At 48.7% G+C, this 17,788-nt stretch overlaps 1 protein-coding gene and 2 long non-coding RNA genes across 5 annotated transcripts in view; 2 read left to right on the forward strand and 1 right to left on the reverse strand.

Moving 5' to 3' along the window:
- The window catches only part of LOC100456550 (neurofibromin-like), a 165,441-nt gene extending 157,975 nt beyond the window's left edge, over positions 1 to 7,466 (reverse strand). The window contains 1 exon segment of the mRNA XM_063718650.1: positions 6,850 to 7,466. Within this exon segment, the coding sequence (XP_063574720.1) occupies positions 6,850 to 7,428 (579 nt within the window). The 5' untranslated portion in view covers positions 7,429 to 7,466.
- On the forward strand, positions 5,394 to 11,497 carry LOC112131909 (uncharacterized). 3 transcript variants are annotated; one of them, XR_008515526.2, is made up of 5 exons: positions 5,394 to 6,386; positions 6,746 to 7,012; positions 7,220 to 7,349; positions 11,110 to 11,202; positions 11,297 to 11,497. It is a non-coding gene; the product is annotated as an uncharacterized LOC112131909 (long non-coding RNA). The 3 variants fall into 3 exon arrangements; XR_008515525.2 differs by lacking the exon at positions 7,220 to 7,349 and adding an exon at positions 8,736 to 8,854; XR_008515527.2 differs by lacking the exons at positions 5,394 to 6,386; positions 6,746 to 7,012; positions 7,220 to 7,349 and adding exons at positions 7,359 to 7,710; positions 8,736 to 8,854.
- A 2,627-nt stretch (positions 11,498 to 14,124) lies between these two features.
- LOC134760559 (uncharacterized) lies at positions 14,125 to 14,894 on the forward strand. The gene is made up of 2 exons (XR_010138267.1): positions 14,125 to 14,349; positions 14,410 to 14,894. It is a non-coding gene; the product is annotated as an uncharacterized LOC134760559 (long non-coding RNA).
- The last annotated feature ends 2,894 nt before the right edge of the window (positions 14,895 to 17,788 follow it).

The following is a 17,788-nucleotide window of genomic DNA, read 5'->3' on the forward strand; positions in this document are numbered from 1 at the left end:
ACAAAAAAAAATGAAATCTGAGCTGAACATTGAAGGATGGACAGGAATTAGAAAAGCACAAAGGAGGAATTAAAGCATTCAGACAGGGACTGGCAGAAATAAAGACCAAGAAGTGGGAAGAAGCATGATACATACAGAAGAGACTGAGGTGACCTGCCTGGAACATAGGTGCATGCAGACGCATAATGGGAAAGAGTTTGGTAAATTAAGTGGGGTCAGCTCCCAATAGACTGCTGGGTCACAGAGACATGCTGTTAGAATATTAAAATCATCGAATATTTAAACTTGAAAGAATCTAAAAGATTTTCTAGCCATTTCTTTTTCAACAGATGAGGAAATCAAGGATCTATAGGAAAGCTAATGGCTAGGATAGGGACAAAGGCAGTGAATAGCAGAACAAAACTAAGACCCCCGCTAAGGAACTCCAATTCAGTAGAAAAGTATCGTGCCTTGGGAACTGGAAGAGATTGGTTTCCGGGGGGAGTGGAACATCACAGTGGCATTACAACTAAGCAATGACCACTGTGTTTTGCCAGAAGTAATCACTTTCAAGAAAACAGCAGTCAAGACGGAAAGCAGAGGCAGGAGCTACTTTTCAGAGTTATAAAGGAAATGGGTGGATAAACAGCAGAGGCAGTGAGTATCTGGCAACAACAACAAAAAAGACTGGTCCAGAGAGAGAGAGCTGCAGAACCAAGTAAACGTCTGATTTCCAATAGAAAGGAAATCTTAGCCTGAAAAGTGAAAAGAAAGCAGCCAACATAAAGACTTAGTTCCCAGACAGATAAGGTGGAAAGTGTAAGGGGGTGCAGAGAACTGAGGAACAGCTGGAAGAAATCTTTCTAAAGGATGAATTCTGGGCCGGGCACGGTGGCTCATGCCTGTAATCCCAGCACTTTGGGAGGTCAAGGCAGGTGGATCACGACATCAAGAAATTCAGACCCATGCTGGCTAACACGGTGAAACCCCGTCTCTACTAAAAATACAAAATTAGCTGGGCGTGGTGGCATGCGCCTGTAGTCCCAGCTACTTGGGAGGCTGAGGCAGGAGAATCGCTTGAACAAGGGAGGCAGACGTTGCAGTGAGCTGAGGTAGCGCCACTGCACTCCAGCCTGGGCGACAGAGCGAGACTCCATCTCAAAAAAAATAAATAAAAATTTAAAATAATAATAAATTAAAAAATTCCGAAGCAAAGAATAAGCATTATTATGTTCGCTTCAGCACCACATATACTAAAATTGGAACAATAAGCATTATTTCTCACTCACCATAAAGAATTCATCACCATAAAAAGAGTACTCATTTTCAACTATTATAAGGCCTTATAAAAATTACAGACCAGGCTTGAAGAATGAGGCTAGGAGATATTTTTTAAATCCAAAAAGCTTCAGAGTTTTGCAAATATATTTGTCTAATCAGTATGTGGTTTGTAATTTTGAAGATACTTGCCAATCATTTTATACTGTGAATCTCTCACCGCATATTCAAAGTACATTCAGATGAACACTCAATGTATGAGAACAACAAATATGTTATTACAACCTCTAAAATCAGAGTTTACTCTATAACATGTTCTTTAAATGGGGTTTTTTGGCTTTTATGTACTGCTTTTGCTTGATCGGATATGGAAAATATAATTGCTTTAAATGAACATATTTACAACAAATCATTTTGGGATGGAGTTCTTTTTAATTCTTTTTTTTTTTTTTAAGTTCAAATATCCACAGTTTTCCCATACTTCCTTTCAGAAATAAAGCTCTACAGGAACCAGCGGGGCATACAGAACTAGGTGGGATACACAGAAGGTTCTAATTTGCTTAGAAACTGGGTTAATGAACCACAATTAAAAGCTACACATGGCCGGGCGTGGTGGCTCGCGCCTGTAATCCCAGCACTTTGGGAGGCCAAGGCAGGTGGATCACCTGAAGCCAGGAGTTCGAGACCAGCCTGGCCAACACGGTGAAACCCCCATCTCTAATAAAAATACAAAAATTAGCCAGGCGTGGTGGTGGGCGCCTGTAATCCCAGCTACTCGGGAGGCTGAGGCAGGAGAATGGCTTGAACCCGGGAGGCAGAGGTTACAGTGAGCTGAGATCTCGCCATTGCACTCCAGCCTGGGAGACAAGAGCAAAACTCTGTCTCAAAAAAATAAAAGCTACACACCTACAAGTTGTCAGTTTCAATTAGAAACTTGCTATTTGGCACCACAAAGGCAGGTTAAGGAGAGATGTAAGATTTGACTGACAATATTCAGCTTTCTGGCTGTCCACCTGTGCAACTGTCATTTCCCTAACCAAGGAGGGGATTACTTCTAAAATTGGTAATACTCATTCAACTTAGACCCTAAATACTAGGTTTAGCTGCAATATTATCAGGTTAAGGAATTTTATATTACCCACAAGAATGTGAGCTCAAAATGTCAATATGGCACACATCCACTTCTTTTAACTGAGTCTACTGCACTAAGTTGCTAAGCGATACCCATCAGAGTGCAATACGTCTGTAATCAGCAGTGGCTAGAAATGCATTTCTGCTTTAATCACACCGAATATTAGAAATCCAACCAAAACAGCAATCATAAACAGAGTTGCCATCTTTAGACATGCACATGCTCCCTGGGGATGTAAGTGGTCCAACATGCAAACTCTTAGCTGTAATAAGAAGGAAAAGCTTAACTCCCCCTGGGCCCAGTAAAGCAAAGTACAGATAATATAATCCAAAATTCAAAAGTTTTATAAACAGTTGAAACTATTCTTTTTTTTGTTTTTTTGAGATGGAGTCTCACTCTGTTGCCCAGGCTGGAGTGCAGTGGCATGATCTCGGCTTACTGCAAGCTCCACCTCCCAGGTTCAGGCCATTCTCCTGCCTCAGCCTCCCAAGTAGCTGGGACTACAGGCACCCGCCACCACACCCAGCTAATTTTTGTATTTTTAGTAGAGACGGGGTTTCACTGTGTTAGCCAGGATGGTCTCGATCTCCTGACCTCATGATCCGCCCGCCTCGGCCTCCCAAAGTGCTGGGATCACAGGCATGAGCCACTGCGCTCGGCCAACTCTTAAGATTCTTATACAACTATCTCTCGGTACATGCAGGGCTTTTTCTCCCCTCAATAAAAATGTAAGCGATGGCTCACGCCTGTAATCTCAGCACTCTACTAAAAATACAAATATCCAGGAGTGGTGGCAGGCGCCTGTAATCTCAGCCACTTGGGAGGCTGAGGCAGGAGAATCACTTGAATCCAGGAGGCAGAGGTTGCAGTAAGCCAAGGTCGCATCATTGCACTCCAGCCTAGGCAAGAATCATGAAACTCCGTCTCAAAAAAAAAATAAATAAATAAACTCTTCTAAATATATTTAATGGATTAGAACAAATTCTATGGGATACTTAGGAAAAGCATCTCCCTGATGGTCAAGCATTCACTACTTTTCATACTGAAGCTCTTATTAGATCTATGTCACTTAACCTTCCCATGCCTCAGTTTTCTGACTAAAAGACATTTTCAACCGTAAGACGAACTCTAATTTGAATTAAACATTTATCACTTCTATAATAAATTAATATATATAAGTACCTTATGTTAAACACTGAAAACCCTTACATTTTTGCATCTCAAGGTCAGAGCCTTTAACTTTCTAAGAGAAAAATGTGAGGAATAGGCCAGGCACAGTGGCTCACGCCCGTAATCCCAGCACTTCGGGAGGCGGGGGGGGCAAATCACCTGAGGTCAGAAGTTTGAGACCAGCCTGACCAACATGGTGAAACCCCGTCTCTACTAAAAATACAAAAATTAGCCAGGCACCATTATTCACAATAGCAAAGACTTGGAACCAACCCAAATGTCCAACAATGATAGACTGGATTAAGAAAATGTGGCACATATACACCATGGAATACTATGCAGCCATAAAAAATGATGAGTTCACGTCCTTTGTAGGGACATGGATGAAATTGGAAATCATCATTCTCAGTAAACTATCGCAAGAACAAAAAACCAAACACCGCATATTCTCACTCATAGGTGGGAATTGAACAACGAGAACACATGGACACAGGAAGGGGAACATCACACTTCGGGGACTGTTGTGGGGTGGGGGGAGGGGGGAGGGATAGCATTGGGAGATATACCTAATGCTAGATGACGAGTTGGTGGGTGCAGCGCACCAGCATGGCACATGTATACATATGTAACTTACCTGCACGTTGCGCACATGTACCATAGAGCCTAAAGTATAATAATAATAATAATAATAAAAATAAAAAATAAATAAAAAATAAAAAAAATAAAAAAATAAAGCCTGGTTATTAGGATGAAAAATAAAAAAAAATTAAAAAAAAAAAAAAATTAGCCAGGCACGATGGTGCACACCTGTAATCCCAGCTACTTGGGAGACTGAAGCAGGAGAATCACCTGAATGCCGGAAGCAGGGGTTGCAATGAACCGACATCAAGCTACTGCACTCCAGCGTGGGCGACAGAGCAAGACCTTGTCTAAGAAAAAAAAAAAAAAAGAAAAGAAAGAAAGTGAGGAATAATCTCCTCTATATATCTTTTTCTTAATTACAACATAAGGAATGCAGAAAAATGCTGTTTTAAAAACTAATGTCCTTAATTTTTAACAGATGGTGGTGAGTTTGATTTCACAATATGCATAACAAACAACGAAGCCTTAAGGTCTTTTTAACGCTAGGGACAGAAGGAGAAACACTTTCTTGCATTACTGGGCATACAGTCAAAATCATTCCTCCTTTTTTTTTTTGGAGACAAGAGTCTTGCTCTGTCGCCCAGGCTAGAGTGCAGTCGTGTGATCTCAGCTCACTGCAACCTCCACCTCCCGTATTCAAGCAATTCTCCTGCCTCAGCCTCCCGAGTAGCTGGGATTACAGGCACCCACCACCATGCCCGGCTAATTTTTGTATTTTTAGTAGAGACGAGGTTTCTCCATGTTGGTCAGGCTGGTCTCGAACTCCTGACCTCAGGTGATCCACCTGCCTTGGCCTCCCAAAGTGCTGGGATTACAGGCATGAGCCACCGCACCCAGCCCAAAATCATTCCTCTTTTAAGTATCTTTTTCCAATATGGTAAATAAGCCTAGAGATGAACAGGTAAGAAGTAAAAAAATAAAATTAAGAAAAAACTGAAAAAAAATTTAATTTTTAAAATTTAAGGAGAATTGCGGCGTGGATTGTTCAATTTCCTACATCCAGATTCTGCTGTCCACAAGGTTCAGCTTTGGGATTCTTCTATGTGCCTTTTAAATCCTTTCTTAAAATTACAGAGAGTCTTTTCTACCAAGTTTTAAATCTAACGCTCTATCAATAATGTAATCTTTTATATGCAGTAACATTAAACTTCAGATGGATTAGTAGTTTAGTTTAGACGCCTTTGGGTCGGGAAGCATACGAATGGATAAAACAATTCCTTCAAGTCTCTGACAGCTTCATAATTCTATTTTATCTACATAGCTTCTTCTCAATTTCCTCTAACTATTCCAAGATATTTTCCAGGTAGGTCTGAAACACTTTGAGTCCCGTAAAGAAATGTTTACGCATCAAATAAGAGAAGAGCTCTTCCTCCACCCCTTCAGCTCCCATAATGTTTTACCATTATATCCAGTAAACAAAAGATTGACTCAATCTTAAACAATTCCCCCATCACAGGAAGCCCATTGCAACCACAGCTGCAGAAAGTATCCCTTAAACCATCCCCAACTACCTACAGCAACACAAAGTTAAACCAATTTCCACTGACAAAATGCTATGTGTGCATTCATTCTAATCAGCCCCAGGATTTATTGTGTGAAACTCAGGCGATAAAAAGTCACCTCCTCAAGCTACAAAACTTTTTTTTTCATCCCAAATATTCTCGACGAAAGTTCTCTTGTCAACCAGGAGAGAGTCAAAAACAACCACAAATACTAGCAGAATGCTCCACTCCAGGACCACATCCCAGCTGGCTTTGCTGTTGTCGGTGGCTCAGAAGCAGTTTCTCACTTTCCTTTCACCCTTCTCCCCTTACTCCCCAACATTCTCACTCGAGAATACATTACATCCTCAGACCGCTGGCAACAACAACAAAAAAAAGGGTGGGGGGAAGACACTGCAATTATCAAGGAAGGGGAAGATATTTCAGAACCACGGTTTCCACTGCAAACGGCAATAAAAAAAAAAAAAGGCAGTCTGTGTCATCAGGATATGGGGGACGACGTTGTAGGGCATCACAAAGATGTGCAGTGAGTGTGCACTTGAAGCTCTCGGGGCAGGATGAGACGATGGAGCAGAAAGTAAGAAAACCTGTGCCTTCCTTGCTTTCTTCTGCTCTTCCCCCTCCAGGAGAGGAAGCTGAAGAAACTGGGGGAGGGGCGGAATGTTATCGTTCTCCTATTGAGGGTACATAAGACAGGCCTTAGGGTTCGCTCGTCCCTAGTTAGGAAGGTCACGGAGGGAAGAGGAAGAGAGAACCCCTAAACGTTACCCACCTCTGCTCAAAAACAAAACTAAGGGGGTAATTATTAAATCCAGTTGGCGCGCCCCTAAAGGTGCCCCCAGGTCACTCATCCCCATTCCCAAGCGGAAGGGCTGGGATAAAGGGGATGAGGGTCGGAGGCTGGTCAGGGACAAGGCCCCACCCCCCGACTTAGGAGGGAAAGGGTGCCCAAGCTCCCAGCTGTCCCCTCCTACCCTTCACCTCCCGCCTTGGCCACCCCCACTTATCCCCCCTTCCCTTCTCTTCCCTTCCTTTCCTCCAGAGCCTGCGGCAGCCGCGGGGGAGGCGGCCGCTCCTACCTCCCCTCACCCACTCTGTCCCCACCCCCACTCCGCTCCCACCTCCCGCCCGCCACGGGCCCGTTACCTGCTCGTCGAAGCGGCTGACCGCGGCCTGGACCCATTCCACCGGCCTGTGCGCGGCCATGTCCTCCCCGGGGCCGGGGGGCGGCGGAGGGAAGGGTGGGGCGGCGGAGGGAAGGGTGGGCCGGCGCCCTGCGCCGGGAAGACGGCGGGGAGCGGAGGCTGAGGTGAGGGAAGAGGCAAGGAGAGGGTCTGAGGAGTGCAGGCTCCCAGTGTTCCCACGGGGGTGGGGATGGGGGCTCAGCGCCGAGCGGGAGGGGGAGAGGGAAAGGGGGCCTTGGCAAGGAGGCTGAGGGGAGGGGGGAGGGGAAGGGGACCCGGGGAGGGGAGGGGGCCTCTTGGTCGCTCTCCCCACTAGCGCCGTCTCTCCACAGCCATCACAGTCCGAGACGCCGCCATGACACCCCACCGCAAGTGGGATCCTTTCCACGGCCCGGGGAGAGAGAGCGCGAGCGAGCTGGAGACTGAGAGCGCGGCTGGGAAAGGGGAGGGGGAAGCGAGAGGGTAGGCGGCCTGCCGCGCATGCGCCCGCGCCGGCCGGTTTCATTAATGAAAAAGCGAGTCCTCCTGGAGGTGACGTCATCTAACTCCTCTGGGCCTTCTGGCGAGCGTCCCTCATCGCCGTGGGGCTCACCTAGACTGGCGCTGGGCTCAGCTGGCGAGTGCCGGAGCTGACCCCGGAGCATCCGCTTCCATCCCCACTGCCCCCTACAGCTGTCCCCTCCCCCGCCGGCCTCCGGGTTTGGATTGCTCCCGGGGGTTAGTTAGGGCGCCCTGAGGCTAGCCTTTCTCCCGGCGCGCGGATCTCTGCCGCTAATCTCCTGGGGAGGCTGTGCTCTCAGCTTAAGCTCTCAGAAAAAATAAGGTATACTACCTCCGATTTTCAGGTTCTTCGTAGCTTGGTAGACTGCTGAGAAACAAAAAAGGAAGGCCAAAGAGAGATTCCGTGATTTTTTTTTTTTTAGAGGTCGCTTAAATCCCAATGCTAGACCCGGTGGCAATCAAGGTCTAGCCACCAGGTCTAGCATTGGGATTTAAGCCCACCTTTCCTCTGCAAAACTCATAGCCATTCAAATTAATGTAACTTTTGCACAGTTGATAAGAGATTCAAGTTTCACCACCCTCAAAACACCTTTAAGGCCTTGCATTCATTATTAATTCAATATATTCATCGTCTTATTTAAATCTTTGAACAAACCTTTTCAATACGTATCATTATCTTCATCAACTGATGAATACGTCACGTCCCCACCCCCGTGGGAACGCTGGGAGCCTGCACTCCTCCCTCAGACCCTTGATTTGCCCAAGGTCAGAGTTGACAGGTGGCAGATTCAGGATGTAAACCAACGTGGTTTAACTCCAAGAACAATAGAGGTAGACTATGGGTCTCCTAAAACAAAGTCCTTCCCTATACCTCCAATACCAGAGTTGAAAGGATTTCATGTGTAATTGGTTGTGCCAGTTTTCCAGGAAGAGGATTACATCCAAAACAATGGATAATCTAAGTCTGACATTGGACTTTGGAATGAGTCTTTTTTTTTTTAAGACAGAGTCTCACCCTGTTACCCAGGCTAGAGTGCAGAGGCCCGATCTCGGCTCACTGCAACCTCCGCCTCCCGGTTGAAGTGATTCTTCTGCCTCAGCCTCCCGAGTAGCTGGGACTACAGGCATGCGCCACCACGCCCGGCTAATTTTTGTATTTTTAGTAGAGACGGTGTTTCACCATATTGGCCAGGCTGGTCTTGAACTCCTGACCTCGTGATCCGCCCACCTCAGCCTCCCAAAGTACTGGGATTACAGGTGTGAGCCACCGCACCTGGCCTGGAATGAGTAATTTTAAAATTCGTTTTCCTCGATACATTTTACCTGGCAAATGTTTTTGTTTTTCAGAGACAAGGTCTGACTCTGTGCAGTGGAGTGCAGTGGCTCAATCATAGCTCACTCCAGCCTCAGACTCCTGGGCTGAAGTGATCCTCCCACCTCAAACTCCTAAATAGCTGGGACCACAGGTGAGTGTCACCCTGCTTTGGCTAATTTTTTTTTTTTTTTTTTTTTTTGGTAGAGACACAGTCTTGCTATGTTGCCCAGGCTGGTCTGGAACTCCTGGCCTCAAGTGATCCCCCCGCTTTGGCCTGCCAAAGTGCTGGGATGACAGGGGTGAGCTACCACACAGGCCCCTAGGCCAATGTTAAAATGAATTTACACATTCCAAGCATGCACTAATCAGCCAGTTAGGCCACACAGAAAGACACTGGGTGATAAGGGAGAACAAACTAGAATTTTAATTTTACTACAGAAAATCCACAAAGCCAATAGCCCACATACAGAGAGATATATCCTTGAGAAAAGTTTCCAATCTGTAGGTTGGTGGTTGTCCAAAATACATATTAAATTAATGTTTTATTCCACTAGAACAGACAGACAGTTTGGACATGTTTTTGGTCCCTTCTTCTTTAAGGATGCAATGCAGGTACTAATTTCTTTTAGATGATGTCAGAATGATGACTATGCTGGAAAGAAATGGATGAATATTAAATGAATGTCTATCTATGTTTCTCCCAAGTAGGACCCCTGAAAAAGCACTCACTCATACCCCCAAGATAGTATTCCAGTGCCCCTACTGCACTGCTAAACTTCAGACCCATGACCTTCCTCTCCTTTTCTCAAACTTCCTCTGAAAGTCCCTAACTACTTCCTTGTTGCATGGCTTTTTGCCTGTCTATCTCCCTGATCTTCTTCCCTACACTGGACGCAACTGCCCAAACCCTCAGCTCCCTTGCCTTCCCTGGCATTCCGTTGCTGAAGTTCCTCTGTGCCTTTCTCTCCTCTTCTTCTCTAGTTTATTCTACCATTGCCCACTCTTCTTTAGCTCTGTGGTAAGACACCCAAACTTCAGGCCCTGGCCCGGTGCTCTTCTTCCTTTACTCAAGCTCCTGCCAGCATGTCATTAATTCATCCTAATTTGTACTCCCTGTTCTGTTGCCTCCCCTCAGTGCCAAACCTCTCATTACAGTCAGAGGCCTAGACTTCACCCCAACTTCCTCTCCAATTAAATTCATTCAGTTCTGCTGAACCAGTATTAAGTGTCCAAATGGGCCGGTCGTGGTGGCTCACACCTATAATGCCAGCACTTTTAGAGGCCGAGGTGGGAGGATTGCTTGAGCCTAGAAGTTCAAGACCAGCCTGGGCAACATAGTGAGACTCCAGCTTCTACCAAAAAAAATTGTTTAAATTAGTTAGGCATAGTGGTGTGCATCTGTGGTCCCAGCAACTTGGGAGGCTGAGGTGGGAGGATCACTTGAGCTAGAGAGGTCGAGGCTACAGTGAGCTCTGATCTCGCCACTGCACTCCAGCCTAGGCAGCAGAGCAAGACCCTGTCTCTAAAAAATAAATGAAAATAAAAGTATCCAAATGCCTGTTATATGTTATGTACTTTGTTAGATCATAATAGTATGTATGGCAGGAATGCTAAACAAAAGTGCCAAAGAAGACTAGGCGCTGTGGCTCATGCCTGTAATCCCAGCACTTTGGGAGGCCGAGGCAGGCAGATCACCTGAGGTCAGGAGTTTGAGACCAGACTGGCCAATGTGGTGAAATTCCATCTCTACTAAAAAAAAAAAAAAAAAAAGCCAGGCGTGGTGGCTCATGGCTGTAATCCCAACTACTTACTAGGGTGGCTGAGGCAGGAAAATTGCTTGAACCCAGGAGGCTGAGGTTTCAGTGAGCCAAGATTGTGCTGCTGCACTCCAGCCTGGGCGACAGAGTGACTCCACCTCAAAAAAAAAAAAAAAATGCCAAAGAAGGTAATGCATAGAGACTGTGGTGAATTAAGGAGCATATACCCATCTCCATTTATCCAGATAGGAGATACTCTCTCCATTTAAAGAGTATCTGTCACTCAACTGCAGTTACTGCCATGCAAGAATGTTGACCCAGTGTTGCTAGATCTTCTAGTTACTCAAGAGAAGCTAGAGATCTGAACTTACATATAAACTCTTCCAATTTTTACATAGTGGCAGCCAATTTACATTTTTTAAATGCTGTGCAGCCAAACAAAATACGTCTGCTGTCTGAATGTAGCCCATGGAACACCAGTTGGACCAGCACTAGTCTAGTGAAAAGGCATGAGCCTTACAGTAGAACAGAATTAGATTTGTATCCTAACTTCCCCCATTTTGCACTGTCCAACAGTATTCAGGGAACCCTTAGTGTTTCGTATTGTTTTAAATGCATCTCTCTCATTCAGCTTCTGTTTTTTGGTCAGGCAACAAGCTCTGCCAATTTTTTCTTCGAGAGTTTTGTTCCAAGCTGGGAGCCGTGGCTCATGCCTGTCATCTCAGCACTTTGGGAGGCCAAGGTGGGTGGATCACTTGAGCCCAGGAGTTCCAGACCATCCTGGGCAACATGGTGAAACCTCATCTCTACAGATTTTTTTTTTTTTTTTTAATTAGCTGTGCGTGGTGGCATGTGCCTGTGGTTCCAGTTACTTGGGAAGCTGAAGTGGGAGGATCACTTGAGCCCAGGAGGTCAAGGCTACAGTGAGCTGTGATGGTGTCATTGCATTCCAGCACTCCAGCCCGGGCATCAGAGTTAGACCTTGTCGTAAAAAATAAATAAATGAATAAATATAAATAAAAAATGAAAAGCTTTTACAGTAGCATTCCCTTCATTCTGCCCACCACCCCCATCTCACTGGCACAACCAACCATCCCAGCACACCAAAGAGCACAGCACTCTTCAGGACTAAGGTGCTCATTTCCTCAGCTGCTGGGCGCATTACTTGTCAACACCTATCAGCTAAATCCCTTTCCAGGAATTGCCCTCAGCTGAAGAAAGCTGCATCTCACCAGGTCCGTCTGCACTGACTGGCAGATGCAGGGCTCAGGGTGGGGCTGCTCTGAAGGGCTCTCCTGGCTCCAGAGCTCCCTTAGGATCCAGAAGCTGAGGCATTTGCTGTGACTACATTTAGTTCAACTTTTTCTGCTCAATCCTACTCCTTTCCTGCACAATGTTGATTCCAAGGGCAATTAAATCCCATGAGTGTGACCAGACACCATGGCTCAGACCTGTAATCCCAGCACTTTAGGAGCTGAGGCAGGTGGATCGCGTGAGCCCAAGAGTTCAAGACCAGCCTGACCAACATGGTAAAACCATATCTTTACAAAAAATAAAAAAATTTGCTGGACATGGCGGTGAGCAGCTGTCGTCTCAGCTACTCAGGAGGCTGAAGCTGGAGGATTGCTTGATCCCAGGAGGTAGAGGCTGCAGTGAGCCGTTTGTACCACTGCACTCCAGGCTGGGTGACAGAGCAAGACCCTGTCTCAAAACAAACAAACAGACAAAAACGTCCCATGAATGTGGTTTGATCCAGTGGAGCTGAATCATTCCCCTGGCCAGTTAGCAGTAAGGTGCCCAGGGGAAGCCCTGACAGGCCCCGGCGTGCCATAGCAGTACAATGTTAAAACTTTCAGCAATGGTGAAGAGCTGGAATGGGTGGGATGTAACCTCAGTGGAACAATGCACTCGTAGGTGCAATCTATCAGGCATTTTAGCAATATAGGCTGGGCTCCTCTTACCTGGCACCAGATCCCCTCCCAGCACCAGACCCAGGGTCTTTAGCCACAAGCCCTGCTGCCTCCCCGGCCTCACCGTGAGATGCCCAGAATGGGGCCCTGCCCATTTTCTCCCCCATTCTCCTAGGGCTACAACCCCCATTGTCCCCATGCCTTTTCCCCTCACAGGACAGTGAGGGCTGTAGCTCTAGGGGAATGGGGGAGAACAGGGGTAGGTGGGCTCTGAGAGACTTGCTGGACAACAGCCCCGAGGCTGGGCCAGGCATCCCCTCACCCTGTGGCCACAACCCTTGGATCTCACTGGAGTTGTCTCCAAGTAGACAGGGCCAGACCCTCAGACTGCCCGGCTCCTCTTGTGCTGACTTGCCGACAGAACTGCTGAGAGCCCAGGGGCCTGACCTAGCCCAGTCTCCATTCCCACCGGCTCCCTAGATGGGCCCCGTACCTCTGGCCTAACAACAACCTCGGGCTGGACCTGCAGGGGAGCCAGGGAGGAGTTCTGTCCCTGGAAAGGAGGTTGGCCCGACCTGGTGAGACATGTCCTGCGTCAGAAAGGCCTTTCTAAAAGCAAACCCATCCCTGAGCTGAGACAGGTGCTTTAGGGGTGAGGGGAGTGCAGAGGACTCACTGCAGAATCCCAAAGTGATCAGTGCCGCTGCAGATTCCAACAGGCTCAGGCCCCTTGTCCTCTGGCAGCCCAGCTCGGTGTCCCTGTAGCCCAGAGGGAGCCTTGGTGAGGGGTCCAAGGTAAAGGGTGCAAGGGCCTGGGGGCATTGGTCACCCATCCCTGCCCTGTGCTCCTAGGGAGCCCAGGACCCTTTGACCAGGGCGCACTGGAAGAGGCCTCCCTCCAAGAAGCAGACCGACTTGTACCTTTTCGTATTTCATAATGATGTCCTCTCGCTCTTGTGCCCACCAACTGTCCACGTCCTCTACCCCTCTACCATGTCCATCCTGTGAGACAAAATTCTCTAAAGGTTACACTGTACCTGACAGCTTCGGAGAACACCTGAACCACTCCTGCCGGGCTCCCAGATGCTGGCTGGCTGCGTAACCCCCATTCCACTGCCACCCCCAGGTAAAAAGGGGCCAGACCCAGTGGCCCACAGCTGCTCGAGTCTCTGGAGTCTCAAGTCTCAAGCAGGGGTGGGCATCTTCCAAAGGACTTGAGTACAGTGGGACCTAGACAGAGAATCCTGTTGTCCCCAAATGCCATGAAATGGGGGCACACCTGCCCCAGCAGGTTGAATGGTTTCCACCTGCCAAGGGTGAAGGGCCCATGATGGGCTGTTCCAGGGATGTGGAGGCAGACTGGGGTCAGCGACCAGAGGTCTCTGTACACTCGGCCTCCTGGGATGCTCAGGGCCACAGGGATGCCCCGTTTCCTACAGGGAACAAGATCTCTCCTGACTGCTCGGTTCTACTCCGCTCATCACTTTGGCTACCATGGCCCTTCAGTCTGAACAGTGAATCCACTTTAGGAATAACGCCTGTTGAGCAGGAGGGTGTTCGGTTTGGGGATGAAAAAGATCTATTGTACTCATGGAAACCACATCTCTCGCAGAGGGACTATGGAGTCCACCATTCTGAGCTGTCCCTAGAGGAGGAGGCTTCATTTTCCTGGGTCACTGAGGAAGAACAGTGGGTCCTTGGTCCTGGAGAACGCCTGGATGGACCGTCCCTCCTGGGAATGCTCGGGGCAAAAGGAGGGTGAGGCCTCGAGAGAACCACACAGAGCAAGAAATACCTGGGGAGAACCCTAGTGCCTGGACCCCTTTGAACAGAAGGGAAGATAGTCTCCCCTCAGCCAGCCCTCCAGGGCTCCTTCATTTTCCACAGCTGCCCAAGGGCAGCAGGCTCCCCCGGACAAGGGACCATGTGTGTTCAGTGGGGCCCACAGCGACCATCAGGACCCAGCTTAGGGCACAGAGGTGTTCTGAGGACCGTCCTATTCACCCCACCCACAGTGGACCTATACCAGTGGCTCAGAGGTGTTCTGAGGACCGTCCTATTCACCCCACCCACAGTGGATCTATACCAGTGGCTCTGCCAGGACCAGGCTCTGCCCCATCGGGATCGGAAACCTGGGCAGATTTGGGATCTAGGGCAGGGAGGTCACAGGGTTCAGGCCTGAATTCCAGCACAGCACACGGCAGGGCTGAGAGCAAAACTCAGGGTCACGTCTGGATTCCCAGGCCGGTTCCTGCCTCTCTGACCCCAGACGTCTCATCTGTCGAATGGGTACATTTGGGAACAGCACCCACTCTACGAAGCCACCATGAGGACGAAAGAGCCAATCGTCTACACGGGCAGTGTAGAACGGGCGCCTGGTGAGTGCTCAGGGATGGCCATCCTCGGTGGCTGCCCCACAGACGCCAACACCGCCCACACCATAACCACTGTCCCCAAGTCAACCTGGAGGGAAGAGAGCAGGTCACACTCACCTGATTCTGATGAATCAGCTGGCCTGGGTTATGCCTCTCAGGGAGAAAACCTTTGAGTCCACAGAGCTGCTCACAGATACCAGTGCCTGTGTGTAACTGCTGTAGAACACTGAGGCAGGCCAGAGAGCGGATAGGTGCTAAGCACCAGTGACATTCTGAGGTCATGGCACGCATCACAACGGGGCCTTGCCCGGGTCAGCAGGGCCCATAGTCAGGGTCCTCCGCTGCCTGAGGCGTCAACATGCCTGCCTGCAATGTGTTTGTGCACGTGCGTGCACACGTGTATGTGGGTAAACACGTCTGTACACGTGTGTGTTGCTTCTCTGGCCAGGCCCGGCTGCCCCACTCATGTGTGCACCCAGTTCCTCATCACTGTCACCCCCGAGGCCCAGGGCCAGCATCAGAGCATCCATGGGTGCTCCCTAACCTCAGCCTTCCCTGCGCAGGGTGGTCCTGGGATACTCGTAGGGGTGGAGGGAAGTGACTGCTGCTGTTGGATCTCAGAATACAAAAGCTAATACTATTACCTAATGGTCTTTTTAGTGTCTCTGATGGTATCACTTCTTCATTTCTGATATTTTAACTGGGTATTTCTCTCCATGACCCTTGGATATTCTAGCTAGAGGATCCTGTGGGGAAAGTGCCGGGCACACACTAGGTGCTCACTCTTCTAGACATGTTATCTAAAACCTAGTTCAGCTGTCCTTCGACGCAGGGCCTGGGGGATGCCAAATTCCAGGGGCCAGAAAGTGCTTGGGATAAAATGAACATCCAAGGGGAGGGCTTTGACCTGGGCTGAGTCTGCCTTTGCCATCCAAACGGAGTCTCAAGTCAAGAGACAGGGCGTCCAGATGCCCCAGTGCAGGGTCCTCCCGATCAACACCTGCTCCCCTGTACTCATTAGCAACCTCACCCACCCTACTCTCAAAGCACACTTGGCCCTCATATCTGGGAGCTCTGCATCTATGGATTCAGTCAACAGCAGGTGGAAAATATTCAGAAAATAAATTGGATGGTTGTGTCTCTACTGAACATGTGCAGGCTTTGTTCTTGTCGTCATTCCCTAAACAATACAGTATCACAACCATTTATATAGCATCTGCATTGTATTACACATCATTAATAATCTAGAGATGGTCTAATGTCTACGGGAGGATGTGCATAGCTTATATGTAAATACTAGGCCATGTTATGTCAGAGACTTGAGCATCCATGGATTTTGGCATCCCCGGGGACCCTAGAACTAATCCTCCATGGATACCAAGGGATGATTGTATAAACTCACTCAGGAAGGCTTCTCTTTGGAGGAAGGGCCCAGTTCAGGACACACAGGGACATCTCCCTGGACTACTGTCCATGCATCCATCCATTCATCCATTGTCTCCCCCCACCCCCCATCTCAGACTGTCCCAATGACAGCCCTAGTAAGAAGAGACAAGACACAAGACAAGTTCACGTTGTCCAGTTTTGAGGTCTTGGAAGGAGTTGCACCAGTATGAGCATAGTGGTCAGTTTTCTCCAGGATCCAGAAAGCATATCAGGCAGCCTCGGGGTGAGAAAAGGAGCCCAGCCTCTCCAGCAGCCACACAGGCCTGCAGTAGGATGGGGCTGGGGCTGGCCATGTGGATCACTTGGGCCTCATGAGGGGAAAGGAAATACCAGGGGGCAGAAGAGGAGCATGGGGGCAGCTGGTTGCCTAAGGAGAAGGCACCTCAGGGAAGGGGACTGTATTCATTTGTTTTCACACTGCTATAAAGAAATACCTGAGATTGGGTAACTTATAAAGGAAACAGGCTTAATCGACTTGCAGTTCAGGAAACTTACAATCATGGCAGAAGGGGAAGGGGAAGCAGGCACCTTCTTCACAAGATGGTAGGAGGGAGTGAGTGCAGAACCGGTAAGTGCCACACTTTGAAACTATCAGCTCTCCCGAGAACTGCCTCACTATCTGGGGAGCAGCAAGGGGGAAACTGTCCCCAAATCCAATCCCCTCCCTCCAGATTCCTCCCTTGACACAGGAGGATTACAATTCCAGATGAGTTTTGGGTGGGGACACAGAGCCAAACCTGTGAGGGTCTCACTCTATCTTGCAGCTCCCTTGGGCTGAGGCTGAGTACAGATCTGCTGGCCTTGCCCTATAGCATGCGAGGGCTCTGCCAGTGCGCCCCCATCTGCTGCTTCCTGGGGATGGTGGTGACTTCCTCCAGAGAAGGGTGGATTTGCTCTCCTCCTGCCCCTGCAGGGCTTTGTGGAGCCCTGGCCAAGTTCTCCCAGGGTACGGGCAGGAAACAGGGCTCCTTGCCCTTCTTGCTGCTTAAGTGACAACTCTGGGGTCATCCCTAGGCCCCGTCACTGTCCCTGCTTCTAAACAGATCATTTTGGCAAATCTTCCTGGCAGAGGCTGGGGGCTCATCCCTGCTATCTGTTCTAGCTTGGTAAAGCCAGGTTAAGACATCTGGGCAAGAAGACAGTAGAGTGGACCCCAGGAAGGGTGGGTGGAGGGTGCTGGCCTTTGGGCTTCTCTGGACCAGGGTGGGAAGGGGGAAGTTTACCAGGAAATAGAGCTCTCAGGACTATGTTTAGGAGGAGGCGGTAATGCTGGTGGCGGGAAGTCCATTCATCCATTGTCTCCCCCCACCCCCCATTTTGGACTGTCCCAGTGACAGCCCTAGCAAGAAGAGACAAGAAACAAGACAAGTTCACATTGTCCAGTTTTGAGGTCTTGGAAGAAGTTGTACCAGTATGAGAATAGTGGGTCAGTTTTCTCCAGGATCCAGAGGGGCTGCAGAACCCAGTGGTTGCCCTTAGTTCTTGGATCCTGGGAGACTTCTGGAGCCTGGATCTGGACAGCCTAGGGGTGGAGGTGGTGAGGGGCAGGGGTGGGGGCGGGAAGAGATGCCTTGCATGACAGGGTGCAGGGCAGGAA

This window comes from Pongo abelii, chromosome 19 (assembly GCF_028885655.2).
Source record: "Pongo abelii isolate AG06213 chromosome 19, NHGRI_mPonAbe1-v2.0_pri, whole genome shotgun sequence".
Classification (NCBI taxonomy): Eukaryota; Metazoa; Chordata; class Mammalia; order Primates; family Hominidae; genus Pongo; species Pongo abelii.